The sequence below is a fragment of the Triticum aestivum genome, chromosome 4D (genome assembly GCF_018294505.1).
Source record: "Triticum aestivum cultivar Chinese Spring chromosome 4D, IWGSC CS RefSeq v2.1, whole genome shotgun sequence".
NCBI lineage: Eukaryota > Viridiplantae > Streptophyta > Magnoliopsida > Poales > Poaceae > Triticum > Triticum aestivum.
In genome coordinates, this window is record NC_057805.1 from 502,526,448 (window position 1) to 502,544,735 (window position 18,288).

The 18,288-nt window shown below is 45.2% G+C and overlaps 3 protein-coding genes across 3 annotated transcripts; 2 read left to right on the top strand and 1 right to left on the bottom strand.

The window, feature by feature from the left end:
- The first annotated feature begins 588 nt into the window (after positions 1-588).
- Positions 589-7,904, top strand: LOC123100613 (uncharacterized). The gene is made up of 12 exons (XM_044522511.1): positions 589-1,195; positions 1,541-1,750; positions 1,851-2,123; positions 2,220-2,429; positions 3,038-3,295; positions 3,949-3,995; positions 4,430-4,586; positions 4,682-4,952; positions 5,043-5,265; positions 5,382-5,505; positions 6,450-6,662; positions 6,758-7,904. Exons 1-12 carry the CDS (start codon positions 623-625, stop codon positions 7,163-7,165), a joined length of 2,967 nt encoding a protein of 988 aa, XP_044378446.1. The 5' UTR covers positions 589-622; the 3' UTR covers positions 7,166-7,904.
- Positions 7,905-12,307: 4,403 nt separating this feature from the next.
- On the top strand, positions 12,308-14,967 carry LOC123099055 (dihydrodipicolinate reductase-like protein CRR1, chloroplastic). Its single transcript, XM_044521175.1, has 10 exons — positions 12,308-12,639; positions 12,745-12,867; positions 12,936-13,010; positions 13,091-13,156; positions 13,532-13,627; positions 13,717-13,833; positions 13,999-14,091; positions 14,226-14,327; positions 14,396-14,482; positions 14,562-14,967. The coding sequence occupies exons 1-10, from the start codon at positions 12,409-12,411 to the stop codon at positions 14,592-14,594; spliced, it is 1,023 nt and encodes a 340-aa protein (XP_044377110.1). The 5' UTR covers positions 12,308-12,408; the 3' UTR covers positions 14,595-14,967.
- A 311-nt stretch (positions 14,968-15,278) lies between these two features.
- Positions 15,279-17,925, bottom strand: LOC123099054 (26S proteasome non-ATPase regulatory subunit 11 homolog). Its single transcript, XM_044521173.1, has 2 exons — positions 17,766-17,925; positions 15,279-16,844 (listed from the first exon to the last, which is right to left on the bottom strand). Exon 2 carries the CDS (start codon positions 16,828-16,830, stop codon positions 15,550-15,552), a length of 1,281 nt encoding a protein of 426 aa, XP_044377108.1. The 5' UTR covers positions 16,831-16,844; positions 17,766-17,925; the 3' UTR covers positions 15,279-15,549.
- Positions 17,926-18,288: the final 363 nt, after the last annotated feature.

Genomic DNA, 18,288 nt, shown 5'->3' on the forward strand with positions numbered 1-18,288 from the left:
GCGCTACCCATCAGACAGGGCGTGGTGGGGCGCGCCACTTTTGGCTCGTGACAGAGCTGCATTCGGATGGCTCTAACTTTTGCATACTTACTCGGATTAGAACGATTTTTATATCAAAATCGATCGATTCGACGAGACGAAGATAATCCTTGTAGATTATTTTTCCATACAAGGCAGTCTTGGCGGCGTAATCAGCCGAATAGTATTCTGAATACAAAATCTCAGTATTTCAAACACAACTTCAGCCTTCGAGATGAGATCGAATGGCGATGGCCCAAACTTCAAAGATGTTTATATCGACAATATGAAACTTTTTTATGTAGATCATTTCTTCATTTGAGGCCATATTAATTTAGTTCTTGAGTGTGCCAAAATCTGATGTCAACATCTGTGTTCCAAATAAGCTCTATCAAAATGGTTCTCTCACGTGGGGGGACGAATCTCAAGTCAGACGTTCCGGCGATGCGCTAGGACCAGCACTACTTCCCAATACCCTATTTTTATAATAAACAACAGTGACAGCGCAACACTAGGAGCAGGGGAGCACGAGCTAGCTATCGGGCTGGTCAAAGGTCAAGGAGAAACCTCTCGATCGGTGGTGTGGATCTCTAGACTAGCGCACATGGAGTTCACCGCAATCACGGCCTCCACGGCGGCTGGTGGCCGCCCTTGGCCGCCGCCGCCGCCGCCGCTGCCAGCTGATCATCAGGCTGAGGAAGCCGCGGCGGCGGAGGTGGAGAAGGAGTGCATGTTCGACAAGGTGGTCACGCCGAGCGACACGGGCAAGCTGAACCGGCTGGTGATACCGAAGCAGCACGCGGAGAAGTACTTCCCGCTGGACGCCTCCTCCAACGACAACGGCCTCCTGCTAGACTTCGAGGACAGCGCAGGGAAGCCATGGCGCTTCCGCTACTCCTACTGGAACAGCAGCCAGAGCTACGTGATGACCAAGGGGTGGAGCCGCTTCGTCAAGGAGACGCGCCTCGAGGCCGGCGACATCGTCTCGTTCAAACGCGGAGTCGGGGAGGCCGCCAGGGGGAGGTTCTTCATCGACTGGCGGCGCCGCCGCGGCCCCGACGTGGTCCTGCCGCCCCCGCACCACCGAGGCTTCAACCTCCTCTCCGTCGGGAGCGATGGGTTCGCATGTCCCGACGTAAACCTAGAAGGTGATAGTGTAGAGGAGATACTAGATAAGGTGAGGTTACTGCTTTTGACATGGTTTTCTCTTTCTCTTTTGTACATAAAAACACTCTTGTTTTACCTTTTGCCTATCTTAATCTTAATGATTAGGTGCAGAGCCCTGACATCAAAAAAGACAGTTGTGTTAATTAGCCGAAACTTAACGCTATGTTGAGCTCTGCATAAGTGCATATTTATCAATCATGAAGTTTTTTACCAAATATCCAACCAATCAGATTGAAAAGTAGAATATACTTAGTTAAAATCAATGAAAACATGCATGATTTACTCCTTGTATTCACTTAAGACTTAATTTTCACTTCTCCTTGTAATGTTATGCTTCACTAATGTGTTTCCTTAGGCATATATTACGAAGATAGGGCCATGGGGTGGAAACAGAGGCAACTTTAATGACATCAAGGTGTCACCTCTGCGTCTGAATAGTATCACAATCCGTAGTGGAGAGGTCATATATTCACTTGCATTTTCGTACAGCGATAACTATGGAAAGCAGCACCATGCAGGTCCATGGGGGGGTTGTAAAGACTTCTCTTATGGCAGCTTCGATACGGTGTGTAAATGTAAACTCAAGTTCTGCTTTCATGGAAGAAATCTATAGTACCTCCGTGTACATATAGCTAGGCTGGTAATCATATTTTCTCCTCTTGTAGATTCAACTAGGACCCTCGGAGTTCCTGACTAAAGTTTCTGGAACAATTGCCTTCTCTGCCCAATATTCTTCCAACGTTATAACATCTGTCATGTTTATCACCACTGCTCGTCGGTATGGACCCTTTGGAGGAGGAGTAGGAATTCCTTTTCAGAGTCCAGTGATGAGCAATGGCAGCATCGTTGGCTTCTTCGCCCATGCTGAGTGGGTGGTTGAGTCAATTGGTCTTTATGTGAACTCTGAGAGTAAACTCTGGGAACCAATGAAAGGACAGGTGCCAAATAGCTTCAAATGAATTTCGTTTGTCTGTTTTTTCTCTTCTTTTCACAATGTCAATCTTCTGACGTTTCATTAACCGGATTGCACTCAGGACTCGGTTACAAAAATTGGGCCATGGGGTGGTGATTCAGGGAGGCCTAATGACGTGAATGTGTTACCTCGTCGTCTGTTAAGTGTGGTAGTTCGTAATAGTACTGTAATCAGTTCACTTACGTTTACATACATTGACTGGGATGGACAACCGCAGACCGCTGGTCCATGGGGTGGGCTGGGTGAGTCATTCGACGGGAAAGTTGACACGGTGAGTACATTCTTACTAATAACTTTCTCAGTTGCACTTTCCTTTGGGTTTTGTATGTATGAATCAGTTCTCCCACTATCTATAATGGCTGAAGGGTAATCCTTGGGTTCCAAAGTCGATGACATTTTTTACTGACTACAGTCTTCAGCATGCAACATTGACTATTACATGTTATACTAAAGCAGAGGTAGTTAACTTACGGCATTATAAAGTACTTGAAAATTGAAAAATATAGTAATGTTGTTTTTTACCTCAGTAGCAATGTAAATACTCCATCCTTTTATATTGTGGCCAAAGTGAGACAATTAAGTTCCATTGCTTTCTCCCCGCAAAAACAAAAGTTCAATTCCTTTGTAGGATGTAATCACTTTTGAAACGGAAGTAGTAGTATATATGGTTTAACGAACTTCCAGCCCTTGTGGAACTTCTGGTGCTATGATTTGAGTTGAACCATATGACTAGCATTTTAGTGTGGGTGTGATGTATTGCATTCAACTCGAGTTAAACAAGGTTCATATCAAGAAAAGGCAGCATACGTGTGTGTCAGTGTTCTTAACTATCACTTTATACAAATAGCTAGGATGGTAATGAACTTTCTTCACCTGTAGATTATTCTTGGGCGGTCAGAGTTTTTGACCGAAGTTTCTGGAACACTTGGTTGGAACTCCGGATATTCAGATGTTGTAACATCACTTTACTTTGTCACCAACACTGGTGGCTATGGACCATACGGAAAAGGAGGAGGAACTCGTTTCCGAAGTTCACATAGCAATGGTAGTATAGTTGGCTTCTTTGTCAATGCTGCAGACGTGATTGACGCAATTGGTGTCTATTTTAGCCCAGAGAGGGAGACATGCAAAGAGAAGGTACCAATTTACTTCCTCTGAATTCTTTGCAATTGCCATCAGAGTTTTGGATTGAAGTTGCTGGAACACTTGGCCCGTACTACATTTTGGTCATCAGACCGAGAAAACTAGATGTGCATGTCGGCTTACCCCCTTTTTGAAATTTCCTGCTATATCACTGAATAAGATAAGAAGCTAACTCCTTGATCCTTATACATCCATTATTCACTATATATACACCACTTTCATTAGATAGACTTTTTTCTGTCTACAGACAGTTGTTGCTGCATAAATAGCAGGCCCTTGTTTTCTGCCCAAACAGTGATATTCAGATGTCCAGATTGAGTTCTATTTTTTGTTGAGAAAATCCAGATTAAATCTTGAGAAGCCCAAATTTTTTTAGAACTGTAGGAGCCTTACATTGAGGCGAAGCGGTCGGTCTTGTGAGCAAATTAACAGTCATGATGAAACGATAGTTTGGTACGTAGAAATTTTAGTTCGAAAATAGTGGTATATAGGTATTTATGATGAAGTGAATTATTCTTTATTTATTCGAAAATAGTGGTATATAGGTATTTATTTATTCGGTATTTATGATAAGATTGATATGGTAGGCTGTCTCATGCTACAGAGAATTAGCAAGAAATAATTACCGAACATCTCTTTCTATGTAGGAGGAAGGAGGCTTTGGGATTTCACGTAGTATGGCTTACAGAGAAAGGTAAGACTGGCTCTCGTGTCTATTCTCTGCTGCGTGTATGTGCTAACAATGGTTGATGCAAGTGCACGCTAATTCCGGGACAACTGATAGGCCATAGAAGTCACATTTCTTCTCTTACAAGTATTCCCTTCGATCCATAATAAGTGTCGTGGTTTTAGTTTAAGGTTATGCAAGAGCAATGTATACTAGATCCTGGAGTACTCTCTCGATTTCAACCCATAGTGAACATACATGATGAAAAGCATAGTTTATTAGAGAAAAAGGCTTTTAAGCCCAGCCCACGCTGTGAAGGAGATGGAGGATTTACAATAGAAAATCATTCCAACCGACAGTCAAGTATGTTCAGTGATTACCCTATATCACTGAACATTATGCGTTTAGAAAGCAACTTAATTTCTGTATGGTCTGAATATGGAAGTGGATGCTGTAATCAGGGTGGAGATAGAATCAGCATCAAATGACCTGGAGCATATAGTACTTGACCAAAGCGCGGAGCCGACTAATCTGCCGTTAGCACTTTTAAAAGACATCACTGAGGATTTCAATGATAAGCGACAAATTGGCCGTGGTGGATTCGGAATCGTTTACAAGGTAAGTAAATTCTAAAATCCCCAATCGTAAAGGCTTTTTCACAGCAGAGCTGAACTTACTCTCTCTTGATTGTGCTAACAAGACGAGTTAAACAGGGCGATCTTCAAAACAGGAGTGTTGCTGTTAAAAGGATTTTAAGCTGCCATACATTCAACGATGAAGCATTTAATCGTGAGATTACTTTTCTAATCAGTGTAAAACACAAAAATATAGTACGGCTTCTGGGCTACTGTGCTAATACAGAGAATAAAGCGATGAAACATTCAGAATCAGGAGAACCTTGGAAGTATGTTTTTGCCGAAATGAGGGAAAGATTACTCTGTTTCGAGTATATAAAAAATGGAAGCCTTGACAGATATCTTACTGGTACGACAATGCATGTGGTGTGATGAAGTTCCATTCCTTATTTGATTTACCTTTGCATTTCCTCAGTTTTACTGTTTCTAACTTATGTAGACGAACTAAGGGGACTTGAATGGCATACGCGCTACCAGATAATTCGAGGAATATGTGATGGTTTGGTTTATCTTCACACAGAAAAGGGTATTGTTCATAGGGACATGAAACCTGAGAATATACTGCTTGATGATCTTATGATACCAAAAATTACAGATTTTGGTATATCAAAACTCCTTGATGGAGCAACACACGCTGTCACTAGTGACCCCACAGGATCACGGTAAGCCTGCATGCAGAGAACTCAATTCTCTGTCTCATGTGCACCCAATTAAAACGTTTTCACTTCATCCAACACCATAGATAGATAATATAATTGAACATTGTGCTTTCATGCAGTGGATATTGTGCTCCGGAATTCATAGCTCGTGGTGAGGTGTCAACCAGGTCAGACATATACAGTCTGGGCGTTATAATCACAGAGCTCGTGACTGGATGTAAGGATGAACCTCATATTCAAAATGTAAGAATTATTCAACTCATAGTTTAAGTTTGTTATGTTATTTTCTTTTCCAAATACTTTGCATAGAATCTTAATGGAACCCACATCTTGCTGTGTTCATATTTTTGATAAAAGACGATTTTATATCAACTTAAAATGTAGCATCACGTGGATACAAAGCACGATGAGCAACACTCACTTCTGCATAACTAAGATGCACATAGTCAAACATCAACTGTGACAAAAGATGATAAAAAAGCAACATATCGGCAACAGTAAAGTCCAAGGACTGACACTATGCCTATGTTGAAGGAGGTGGTGGACCGGTCTGGAAATTATTTTGTCATCCATGTTGGGCAAAAAATCTCACTAGTCACCTGCTCTAACCGCATACACACCGCCTTTAACAATGGCTAGTACTCTGTTCGGTGTAGCATAGACCACGTATGAAGCGACTGCGTACAACAAAAAATAAACTGTAATAGAGTCCATAGCCACGAAATTCTATTATTAATGTACTAATCAAATTCCCAACAATGTTATACGCCTGTACTGAAATAAGTATAACTAGCTCTGCAACAAGTTATATTGGTAAAGTGGAGGCGTTCCCTGCGATTACCATTATTAATTGTTGTGGCTCATGTGTCACAGTGTCAGCCACTCATTTTTCTTCTTTAATTTGACTGTGTGCATCATTGATATCTTGAATAGCTAGATCGTGTTCGTGCAGAGGTATGGTGCAATTGATTCTCCTTGATATTAATAAATTCTTTTCATAGAAAAATCTCGAAAGTTCTTGTTTTGTGAAATTTACATAGGGATTATCTCAATATTTGAGATCCAGTTGATGCTATTTTTCTTTTCTTGAAATCGTGTTGATGTTCTTGGGTTGCTTGTGCAAAACTTGTATTTTGTTTGGAAAAATATTTACGGGATGATTATAAATCGCTTTTGTGAAATGATAGGTACTTAGAAGGTGGAGGTATAGATGGAATGAATCGGCGAACTATCCACCATTTGGATACCAACAGGTAAGTAAATGCATTGAAATAGCGTTAAAGTGCTTGTCAGACTCCCCAAAGAAGAGGCCTAAAATATCGGATATAGTCAGTATGCTTAATACAATGGAAAGTACGAAGGAGCACATTACCAATGTTGGTAACTCTCCAGCTGGCCAGGTATGCTCGTCGCATGCTCTAGAATTTTCATTTACTGCATAACCTTGTTAGCTTAGAAAGTAGTACTTATGGAAGTGCCAAATCTTTTCACGCAGATAAGCGCTTACCCGTGGGAGCTACTTGAGTTTGACTTGCTCGAGCTGAATTTCCCGTTCGAGATAAACAAGCAGATACCATGCTCACTTCAGCTAACTAACGTAACTGATGATTACGTTGCCTTCGATATTGAAATGATGGGCATACTACGGTATTGCATTGAACCGGAGAAACGTGTTGTGCCACCACGATCAAAGTGCAATGTCATGGTAACACTGCAACCACATGAGAGGGTACCGCATGCTATGGTGTGCAAGGACGAGTTGTTCATTTTGCGGTGTGCCGCCGTGAGTGAGGGTCTCACGGCCGAGGATATCATTGAAGACATGTTAAATAAGAAGTCGGGTAAAGAAGAAGCCGATAAGGTGACGTTGAAGGTTGTTATTTTGCCCATCACCGTCGACTAAGGAACCCAAAGTATTTATTGTGTGCAGTTCTGGGAACATGGTTTGCCGAGATGGGTTCGACGTGCTCAGGATGTAATACATGGCATCTCCAAGGCAATCATCAACACCGTTTCTCGAAAGAGAACATAATTTGTGCACCGAACAAATTTCGAGCTGTGCAACCTCTTTTCGGGACAAAAGGGCTTATCAAAAGATGCTTGGTGAATTTGAGACCATTCCTGCAATTTCATGGCTTTGGAACTCATGTTGTCTGCTAAGACACAAGATCTTTTTCTGGTTATTTCTATATAACAGGCTCAACATCAAGGAAATGCTTCGGAGAAAGGTTTTTCTTTTTCATCCAGGATTTTACATGTGTCATATGTGATCAAAGAGCTCTTGAGACCCGACTCCCGAGACATCTATTTTTACCATCGCCAATTTACTCAAACTTGATGGAAGCACATTTACCCAAACTGACATCCTATTTCTGGCAACATTCAGGAGAAGCTAGATGATCACAAATCTTACCTCCAAGTACCTTTTTTTCTTGGAGATTATCACTCTAGTTCTGTGGGCTGTTTGGAACACCAGGAATGACGTCATCTTCACAGGGATATCCCCAAGCCTACTCATGCAGGCGAAAGTATAAGGAGGAGCTTCACTGCAGGGGTGGATCCACTGTGGGTCATGGGTGTACATCAAAATTTCCTGCAAACAATTTTCTATATATATTAGTACTATTAAACAAGCAAACATATTCATCGCTAAACGCACCCAATCAGACCTACACACAACATCCCCGACCAATTACAGCCTCACGATCAAAATCACTTAATTTCATCTAACCGTCCAAATTACCCTATCGTTAGCCAACTGTGCGCTTAGCAATTTCCGCTGGCGGACGAAAACTCTGCCGCCCGCCCGTCCCACGTCCGCAATCAGGCATGAGAATAGGAAACTGATCGCAATCAGATCCCCTTAATTTGTGAGATGCGTTGCTCGTGCTCGCTCAAAACAACTACCCCGCGACCCATGCCGCCTGCCTCTGCGCGCCGGTGGCGACGAGCCGACGACGAAAAGAGGCAAGGCGAGAGGCGGCGGTGGCGGATCCGCGTTGGCCTCCGCACCCGCCTCTGCTGGCCGGCCTCTCCTTACGCACAGGTCACCGCCTGCCGCTCCTTCGTTTGGCCGCCGACCAACGCACGCCTCCACTGGCCTCTCCTTACGCGCAGGTCTGGCACCCCGGAAGAGGGCGATGAAGGAGTAGGTGAAGGACATGACGGCGGCGATTATGGAGACGAAGGTAACAGATCTCCAGGCCCAGCAACTGCGAGAGGATGACCTTGGCTAGGCTGCACAGCACCAGGCACATCGTCCCATCCTGGCTGCAGTTTGCGTCTTGGCCCTTTTAATGGCGGCAGTTGCTGGGCACCACGGACCTGCACTCTCAAGGCAAGGAAATTATTTCAGTACCATGACTTTTCTGAACAAATATTTACAGATCTTCAGAAGCCAAAGAGGCTTAAGTAGTTAAACTGCTTGTGCTTACATGATGCCCGTGGCAACTGTGATGCATAGAGAATCTTGTACTGTGCAATGCCACACATAGCTACTCCCTCCGTCCGGAAATACTTGTCGGAGAAATGAATGTATCTAGACATATTTTAGTTATAGATACATACATTTTTATCCATTTATGCGACAAGTAATTCCGGACGGAGGGAGTACATCTCTAGGTCCTGCATGGACATGATCAACACTGTGAGACCCATTTATTCTGCCTATGCCACACATAGCTACATCTCTAGGTATGCCTGCTGCCAATGTCCATCCATATATGCCAGTAGAAGTTAATTTGAGGATTATTTGTTACCAAGACAGGAGCGGACGGCGTCCATGTACAAGTGTAGTTCCGTTTGCCGTGGACGGGTTCCGGCCAGCGGTAGCAGTAGGAGAGGAGGACGGGGTGTAATAGGTGATGTAGGCGCAGACGATGAGGGTGATGTGGCTGAGGATCCAGCCCATCTGCGCCACGCTCAAAAGCAGCGCCAGCACGCCAGACCTTCTACCATTACCTTCTACCATTTTGATCTTGTTGGGATCTTGACCTTAAAAGTGTGCTTCTACATGGCAAAACTGGGCAAGATGTATTACTCCAAATTTGAATCGCACTACAGAGCACCAGCAATTAGAGGATAGGTATTATTATGTAGATATAAAGAAAAATCTCCGGGTGGATATTTTCTGACAAAAAGTACAGAACTAAGTTGTGGTAGAAAATACACTTCTTCAGAAATGGAATAGCAATGTGACAGCTTTGTACACTGCTTCAATCCATTGCAGCTTAGATAAATGAAAAAGGAGGGACAACAACACAAAATTCAAGTACAACCAAGTTTAGTTTATTTGTTTGTGTGTGTACTGCCATACATTAGTGATACCGAATTTGCAAACTGGAAGTATGTGAAAGCAACTGTTAAAATAAAGTATGTAGAAGAAAATAGTAGTTCAGAAAAAATATGAACACTGGTGTAATTGCAATAGCTTGTTTTCAAAATTTAACTATTGTATCCCTCATCGAACTAGAACACAGAGTTCTGCAATGAAAATGATCGCTTACATTATATTTCAGGGTGAAACATTTCCCAACAGAGAAGTATTGGTTAAATGAGCATTGCGTAAAAGTCTATCTAAGTTCTCTTTCTTATTCTTCTATTACCTGGAAGGCCAATATGTACCAATTTGGGACTGTTTGACCACTGAACAATATTGCCATGTTGACCATTTATCATGTGATTCATGTCTTTGCAATATATATAGGAATTCTATAGTGTAAAAGAATTATGTGCAGCACAGACTTTTATTTCTTTTGATTTTGCCTTGCTTGTTATTTATGCTTATAGCTTTATCTCTGGGATTCTATTTCAGGACACCTTTTTCAGATGTTAGTTGAGGCGCTTCTGATTTTCTCAATCAGTTGAAGCATGCGGTGCACTTTCTGAATGCCATTTTTTCTTCCTTGCATCTCATCCCAAATGCAAGCAAGCATGCTTCTACCGAGGCTTAGAAGAAGCCATGGAGTATGTTCCAGAACCTCTTTTATATTACTTCATCACAAAAAGTTACTGCAATATTTGCTTTTTTTCTAAATACTCCCTCTGTAAAGAAATATAAGATCGTTTAGATCACTAAACTAATGATCTAAACTATCTTTTATTTCTTTACAGAGGGAGTACACATGATAGACTTGAATCATTTTCTGTCCTCATCGAACAACGTTCCTTTTCTTTCAAGGCGGTTTTCTTGAAGATTGATTTTCATAAGGCCTATGACACTGTTAGTTGGCCCTTCCTTCGGGAAGTTCTGCTCCGGAAGGGCTTCGACGACCAATGGATCACCAGAGTTATGCAGATGGTCTCATGCGGTCGCACTGCCGTGAACATCAATGGGGAGATCGGCCCCTACTTCCCCACACTCTGCGGGGTTAGACAGGGCGATCCCTTCTCCCCTTTCTTGTTCAATATGGTGGTGGACGCGCTTGCCGCCATCCTGGATAAGGCTAAGGCTGCTGGCCACATTCATGGGATCACCCCCCACCTGGCTGGCGGCGCTGGGATCTCCCTCCTCCAGTACGCTGATGACACCATCATCATGGTCGAAGGCTCTGAGTCGGACATCTCCAATCTTAAGTTCCTCCTCTGCTATCAACAAATGTCTGGCCTCAAGATAAACTTCGACAAGAGTGATGTGATGGTGATGGGCTATTCTGAGACTGAGTCCCTTGCCATTGCTAACAGGCTCAATTGCCGCCTTGGATCCTTCCGCACGACCTACTTGGGAACGCCCATTAGCGACTCTCGGCTCACCGTCGCGGACCTCCGACCGACCGTGTCCAAGCTTCAGACACGTATCAAACCTTGGCAGGGTAGGTGGTTGTCAAAGGCGGCTCGGACTATTCTCATAAACTCATCCCTCTCCAGTCTCCTCTTGTTTCTTATGAGCTTCTACAGCCTGCACGAGACTCTGCACCATGAGATCGCCAAAATCCAGTCCCGCTTCTATTGGGCTGGCGACAACAATAAGCAGAAATATCATATGGTCAGCTGGCCTGACATCTGCAAGCCCAGGGAACAAGGCGGCCTCGGTATCATGTGCTCCAAGCGCATGAATATCACCCTCCTATCCCGCTGGCTCTGGCGCATCTCGCAAGGCCAGGGTGGTCTCTGGCTCGATATCATCCGGAGCAAGTACCTGCGTGGACAACCCCTTGCCTTTTGTCAGAGAACTGGCGGCTCGCAGTTCTGGCAGTCGGTCGTCCAGCTTCTCCCAGTCCTTCGCATCGGGACTTCCATCTCGGTGGGGTCCGGCACGGAGACTTTGTTTTGGTTTGACCGGTGGGCCAGAGACTCCCCCTTCGTTGCGCGCTTCCCCGACCTCTTCTCCATAGTGGTAGACCCCTTGATCTCAGTTGAGAGGGCCCTTATTGACTTAGTGTGCCTTGCTTTCCGGAGGCCCTTTGGCCCCCCTGAGTCCGCCGCTTGGCGTGAGTTACTAGATTGTGTGGCTCTCCACGAACCTGTGGTGGACGGTGGCCCGGACCAGGTGAGATGGCGGCTCGAGCCATCGGGCCAATTCTCCACTAAGTCTCTCTACCATGCCATCGCCCCCTCCTCCGCCCCTCCCCCCTTGCGACGGTGTGGTCCATCCGCTTGCCTCTGAAAATCCGGATCTTCATGTGGCAGTGGATTCGCGGGCGGACCCCGTCGGGCGTTGAGGTCCGCAAGCGTAATGACCCGGGCTCTGGCCTTTGCCCGCTTTGCGCCACACCCGAAGACTCGAACCACATCTTCTTTTCCTGTGTGTCCGCGCAATTCGTGTGGAGCTGCTTCCGCGAGGTGGTGGGTGGAAATTGGTGCCACGCCAACTTCCCCGACCTGTATACGGAGCTCCAGTCCCTGCGTCCCTCTTGCTCTCCTCATCTTTTAGTGTGTGTTTTTTTATACTATGATCTTTTCTTTTTGAAATAGATACGGTCTTTCAGTGTTTGTTAGTAGCAGTTTTATTCAGAACTTTGCTTGCTTTCAGTTTTCCAAACAGAAGAGAACTATTCAGATCAATTAAGATTTAAAGAGGCTTGTAACAAACATGCAGCGTGACTGTGTGAGCTGCTGCTGCCCAAGTGATCACTCGTCCCAAGCCACTCGCTCACTCACTATGGGCGTTTCCAGCTTTGGCAACAAGATAAGATAGCTCACAGGAGCATGAGCCACGGGGCAATGGGAGGGCGCTGCTTCCTGAACCTCCTCCCCTGCTCCACGACCCCCTGCAAAGACAGCGTCGGCGTCGGCGTCGGCACGCCCGGTTCGTCGTCATGCCGCCACTCCGTCCACCACCACCGCGCCAGAGCGCGCGGCCCGAGGAGAAACGCGGCCGCCAGGGTGTCCTGCTCCGCCGCCGCCGCGCAGGCGCCGCCGTCGCAGAGCACAATCAAGGTACCACTGCCACATGCAGAAGGGGAGTCGTGGCCGCTTGCTTGTCTTCTGCTTGGACTGTCGTCTCTGACGCCCTGCTGTTCCCGTGGCGACTGACTGCTTAAGGTGGTCATCGTCGGCGCGACCAAGGAGATGGGGAGGGCGGCGATCGCGGCGGTGAGCAGGGCGCGGGGGATGGAGCTCGCGGGCGCCATTGACACCCAGTGCATCGGGATGGATGCAGGAGAGGTGCGTGCTCTGCCGCCTCTGTTTTTTGCTCTGTTGCGGTTTGTGAAGTGCTGGTGTTGTTTCTTCAGCTAAGCGGCATGGAAGAAGCCCTGGAGATCCCGGTGCTCAATGACCTCACCATGGTCCTCGGCTCCATAGCACAGGTACCAATTGCCAGAATCTTCATCCGGTGGAATGATGATTGCGCATGTCGCTGACCGCAGGCAGATTCTGCTATTTTCAGACAAGAGCAACTGGTGTGGTTGTTGACTTCAGTGAACCTTCATCCGTCTATGACAATGTCAAGCAGGTACATCATCCAACGTCAAGAATATACGAGCTCCATCCGCATTCATCCAGAATTGCAAATGCAGATTCAGGGAGTAGCAAACCGACTCTAATAATACCTCAAGAAAGCATTTCAGAAACATGATCGTAATGAGTATAATGCACTTCAGAACTAGTAAATTCATACGTTGTTCAGTTACTTTGTAGTACTCCAAGGAAGATGCACAATGAGATCTTTATTTATCAAATCTAAACTAAATGGAAGAGCATAGTGGATGCTTAGATTTTCAGGTTAATGAATCTTAGATGGATGCCTCAGACTCTGTAACATCTCCATCAGCACTTGAGATGTGAAACCTAATACACTACTGACCACCCAAAAATGGTTCACACGCAGGCAGCAGCATTTGGCTTAAGCAGTGTCGTATACGTTCCGAAAATCGAGATGGATACAGTAACTGAACTGTCAGCATTCTGCGACAAGGCAAGCATGGTAAGGCTACTACTACTGCTCGATTGTTTCTAAAATTCACCATGATCAGAATATTCAAACATGCAATCTTACATTGATTTCATGACCAGGGTTGCCTGGTCGCGCCAACGCTGTCAATCGGCTCGGTGCTCCTTCAGCAAGCTGCAATCCAGGCCTCATTCCACTACAACAACGTCGAGATAGTGGAATCAAGACCTAACCCATCGGTACGAAGCACTCCCGACAAGTTAACCCTCTGCATTCACTATGATATGCATGCCTAAGGAAAACGTTTACAGTGCGCATCCATCAGGAAAATATATAGATACTGTTGTCTAGATGTGCTATCAGCAATGTGCAGACTGCTAGACTGATGTTTTTGGCTTTGACAGGACTTGCCATCGCCAGATGCGATACAGATTGCGAATAACATATCTGATCTTGGTCAGATCTACAACAGACAAGATATGGATTCCGATAATCCAGTAAGCGCAGCACAAATATTCAGAAATTCTACTTTCAGTGTGCATTTGAGTTATCAAATTTTTATCTCTATAATAACAACTTGAAAACAGTAAATGATGTGTTCTTCACAAACTGACTGGTTAGTGTTGAAAAGGCAAGAGGTCAGGTACTTGGAGAAGATGGGGTGCGTGTGCACAGCATGGTTCTTCCAGGGCTTGCGTCGAGCACGTCGGTCGTTTTGTCGGGCCCCGGAGAGGTACTTAAGCTGTAATAATACTTTTGACTGAACTTTGGATGAACTGACCACAATACCATTATTTTCAGGTTTACACCTTGAAGCATGATGTTACAGACATCCAGAGCCTAATGCCAGGACTGATTCTGGCAATACGGAAGGTGATACGCCTGAAGGTAACTGGCACTGCACTTTTCATGTGGTGTACATGAGACAATGTCTTATTCACTGAAAAGATCGCTACATCTTTTGCAGAACTTGATTTATGGTCTGGAGAAGTTCTTGTAGGAAATGATCAAGTCACATTCACATATCATGAGAACTAGAGGTCATTTTTTCGAGGAAGAGAACTACAGTTTTTGATCTTCCAGCTGTTCACCATAAGAGATAAATAGGATTAAATCAATTCCTTGGCTCATAATCAGATAAGTGCCAACGACAAAGCGGATCCGAGACCTAAGAACGCGATGCAGAGTTTCGAAAAGAATGGCTCCATGCATAAGATGACACTTCTGATAGAGGTCTAGACAATGAGCAAGCTGATGACAAGCTCTCATGTTTATACCTGGTGGCTTACTATACTGTTAGAGGCTTTTTCAGAACCATACTCATAGAGATAAATGATACCGGTCACGCTATGATGCGGGTCCTTTCCGGTGTACCAACTTTTTTTTGGAACTCTAGTGTACCCTTTAACTTGGTTTCGTCTACAACTCTGAAAGCACTACAGGATTGCTAGACAGAAATCACTGCCGATAGGGCATTAAGAAATCACACAGGAGCATTGTAACTACAAACATCGGTTCAAATATTCACAGCAGCATCAACAATGCAGGATATATCCTCAGCGCAGATGAGAATCCCAGGGCAATCCATGCACAAATTCGACATATTAACCGCCGATGCCAAAGAAAAGCCATACAACCTCTCAGCATGGTATATTCAGCATATATATGCCATACACAGGCAAAATAAAAAGCTAATGGAAAATTATCACAAAAGAATGTCGCGGCGGCATAACATGGTTCATCTTAAACCATCTAGTTTTCACGGTACACTTCAATCATACAGAAATAACCAACTATCCTGTTTGTGAGCAAGGGTAGATTTTTTAACTAAATAACCCAACATGCAGATTAAAGTGTCAAACTGGCAGGATTAAATGTCTTGAAAGACATTAACAGACCTGTGTAACAAGATGAAACCATATCCAACAGATAAACTATCATGTGAGCACCAGTATTCAAGCCATGATCTTCGCCGACCTCATGTAAAGACTGTCCACAACCTTCCCAACGTTTGAAATTGTTTCGAGTGTTGCCGGGAAGATGGCCTCGGTTTTCTGCTCCTCAAAGATAATGAGGCAACCAGCACCTTGATCCAGAGTACCAGCAAATTTCTTGTCAAGGATCATCTGTGACAACTTCTTCTCGACATGGTCAACTGGCAATTCAATCATCTGCGCGACATGCTCAATCTCCACCCTCGAGTAGGGCTCAATCAACCTGCAGAGGTTCTGCTCCAGAAGGGTATCATACAGAGATGAAAGATGCCTGTGGACAATAGGGTCCTCCTCCAGCTGGGCTTTGAAATCACGAAGGGCGGTTTCAAAGTACTTGAGAGATCTTTTAGAGTAGGCATCAGCCACAGCTTTCATAGCATCAACATCAGGACCCACATACTTCAGGCTAGCCTTAGATGAGATTATTCCAGCAACATTGTCAGCCTGGTTGACCATTATCTTGCACAAGAGCATGTACTTCAAGCTGAAGATAGCTCTTGGGTCGTCCAGTGCGTTGAAAGCCTCGAATGCTTCAAAGAAGTAGCTGTAAGCAGTTTTGTAGTCCTTCTCTTCCGCATGAAGGATTCCACTCTGCAGATCAATAGTGCCCTGCTGAGCTGGTGGGACATAAATGGCATTCGCCGCTGTTCTTGCAGCGGTCAGTGAAGCTTTGGCCTTAGGCAGGTTCCTCAGAGAGAAGTGGAGTTTGCTTTCCAAAAGGTCAATGTCCACAAGAAGCAACTTGTCATCAAGTCTCCTGACTTCCTTGATAAGTCCAGTAAGGAGGGTCAGGGCTTCAGTGTACTCCTGATTCTCCAAAAGAAGGGCCGCTAACCTTGCCTCCACACGCTGCCTGAGGAACGTACGTTTCTCTGCACGCGTCCATTCCACCATCTCCTTGCAGAGCGAGATCTGAAGATCAGATGTTCCAGGAATCTTGGCGACAGCATCAATGATTCCACGGACAATTTTTGCAGTCTTGGCCTTGGGAATCAGTGAGAAAAACGGCCTCAGCTGGGTCAAGAGATTTCGCAGATCCTCGGCACGGTTCTCTTTAGTGAGGGAGTTTGTAAGGTTGGTAATCGCAAGCTCTTTTGTTCTCAGTGCATCTGCAGATGAAGACGGGTCTTGGATCACGCGGTAAAGGATCGAAATTGACTCTGAAGCATCCTTAGCCTCCTGAGCTTTTTCAATTGACTCAGTAGTAGCAGGAAGGTACGATGACTCCATTGCAGAAGACATGATCCCACCCTAAACTGCAAACAAAAAACAAATGCCAAGTTGCGAGGTGTTACAGAATATCAATTAATAACACATGCCAATACATAATGCTAAGTGAACTTATGAATTTTCTCCACGGCACCTCCAATTAACAGATGAAGAACACAAGGGTGTGCATGAAACCCCGACCACTACAGATGTCGTTTACTTTAGCGACACTAACCAAGTTAGTTCTAAGTTCTAACACTATCTGGAGTAGCTGATCGTGGCAAATGAACCCACATATACCATGAAATGTCAGGAAACACACACGCCGTACAAAAATCTTCAGTACAAAGTGGCTACTAGTGTTCCGAGTCATCGTCGATGATATAAGCACCGTTATTCAGATTTACAGGACAGCACCTAGAGTGCCACACTGGGCAGAATCGTGTGTCTCAACAGCGTTCCAGCACCATACTGTCAAGGAATCATCCGGGGTGCTAAGTTGGCATAAATCAAAATATATATGGTGTCCAATTCAGGTAGACGTGTTTGTCGGAGGATGAACTAATTAAATCGGTGAAACCCTGTGCTACACCAGCGTCTCTAACAAATCGGCAGTAGAATCGACAATTGCCCTTCACCAAGCTAGGCTGCAACAGGAACTCGTCAAGCCTAATTGCCATAACCAGAACCCCTGAACCCTAACCCAGGGATAGGGATAAACAGACACAAGGCATGGTAGAACCGTGCCGCCCTCAGCAAGATCCAGTTTCTCTCTACGCTGACAAGCTCGACAGGCTTCCAGAACGAGTAGGTCGATCCAGCAGCGAGTTTTCGCGGAGTAACAACGTCGGCAGATCCAGTTGCCGTCGGCACCGCCCCATCGGCGGATCTAGATGGCCGCGCGCATCCTAAAATCGGGGAGGCACCAGCGGGGATTAGCTAATCGGCGGATGGCAGGGGGGGCGTACCTGAAAGGCCGGCGGAGGCGCGACGAGAGGGAGGACGGGGACGGCGGCGGCGGCGGCGCGAGAGGGTTCAGACCTGAGGGATGGGGGTGACCGGTGAGGAACCGAAGGAGTCGGGGAAAGTCGGGAGAGGAAGAACGTCCTGTATAGATGGATTTTTTTTTTTTTTACTTTGTATAGATGGATTTTGAATATGAATCCAGGGCACGTATAAATTGCAAGGTTTCAAATTAACAATTTTTTTTAAAAAAAAACTTCGAATCTATTCATCAACTATCAAGGTGGTACAAATAACACTAGAACTATGAATTACATCCAGTTCCGAAGACCACCTAGCGACGACTACAAGCACTGGAACGAGACGAAGGCGCGTCGTCGTCATCACACCTCCCTCATCGGAGCCGAGCAAACATTGTTGTACTAGACAGTCGGGAAGTCGTCGTGCTAAGGCCTCATAGGACCAGCACACCAGAACAACAATTGTCACCGATGAAGAGAAGTCTAGATCGAAAGGATCCAACTTGTA

Coding starts and splice junctions, on each gene's coding strand:
- LOC123100613 (XM_044522511.1), top strand. CDS start 623: ATGGAGTTCACCGCAATCACGGCCTCCACGGCGGCTGGTGGCCGCCCT. Junction 3,996..4,429: donor AGTATGGCTTACAGAGAAAG/GTAAGACTGGCT, acceptor TGCTGTAATCAG/GGTGGAGATAGAATCAGCAT. Junction 4,587..4,681: donor GATTCGGAATCGTTTACAAG/GTAAGTAAATTC, acceptor CGAGTTAAACAG/GGCGATCTTCAAAACAGGAG.
- LOC123099055 (XM_044521175.1), top strand. CDS start 12,409: ATGAGCCACGGGGCAATGGGAGGGCGCTGCTTCCTGAACCTCCTCCCC. Junction 12,640..12,744: donor CGTCGCAGAGCACAATCAAG/GTACCACTGCCA, acceptor TGACTGCTTAAG/GTGGTCATCGTCGGCGCGAC. Junction 13,834..13,998: donor AATCAAGACCTAACCCATCG/GTACGAAGCACT, acceptor TGGCTTTGACAG/GACTTGCCATCGCCAGATGC.
- LOC123099054 (XM_044521173.1), bottom strand. CDS start 16,830: ATGTCTTCTGCAATGGAGTCATCGTACCTTCCTGCTACTACTGAGTCA.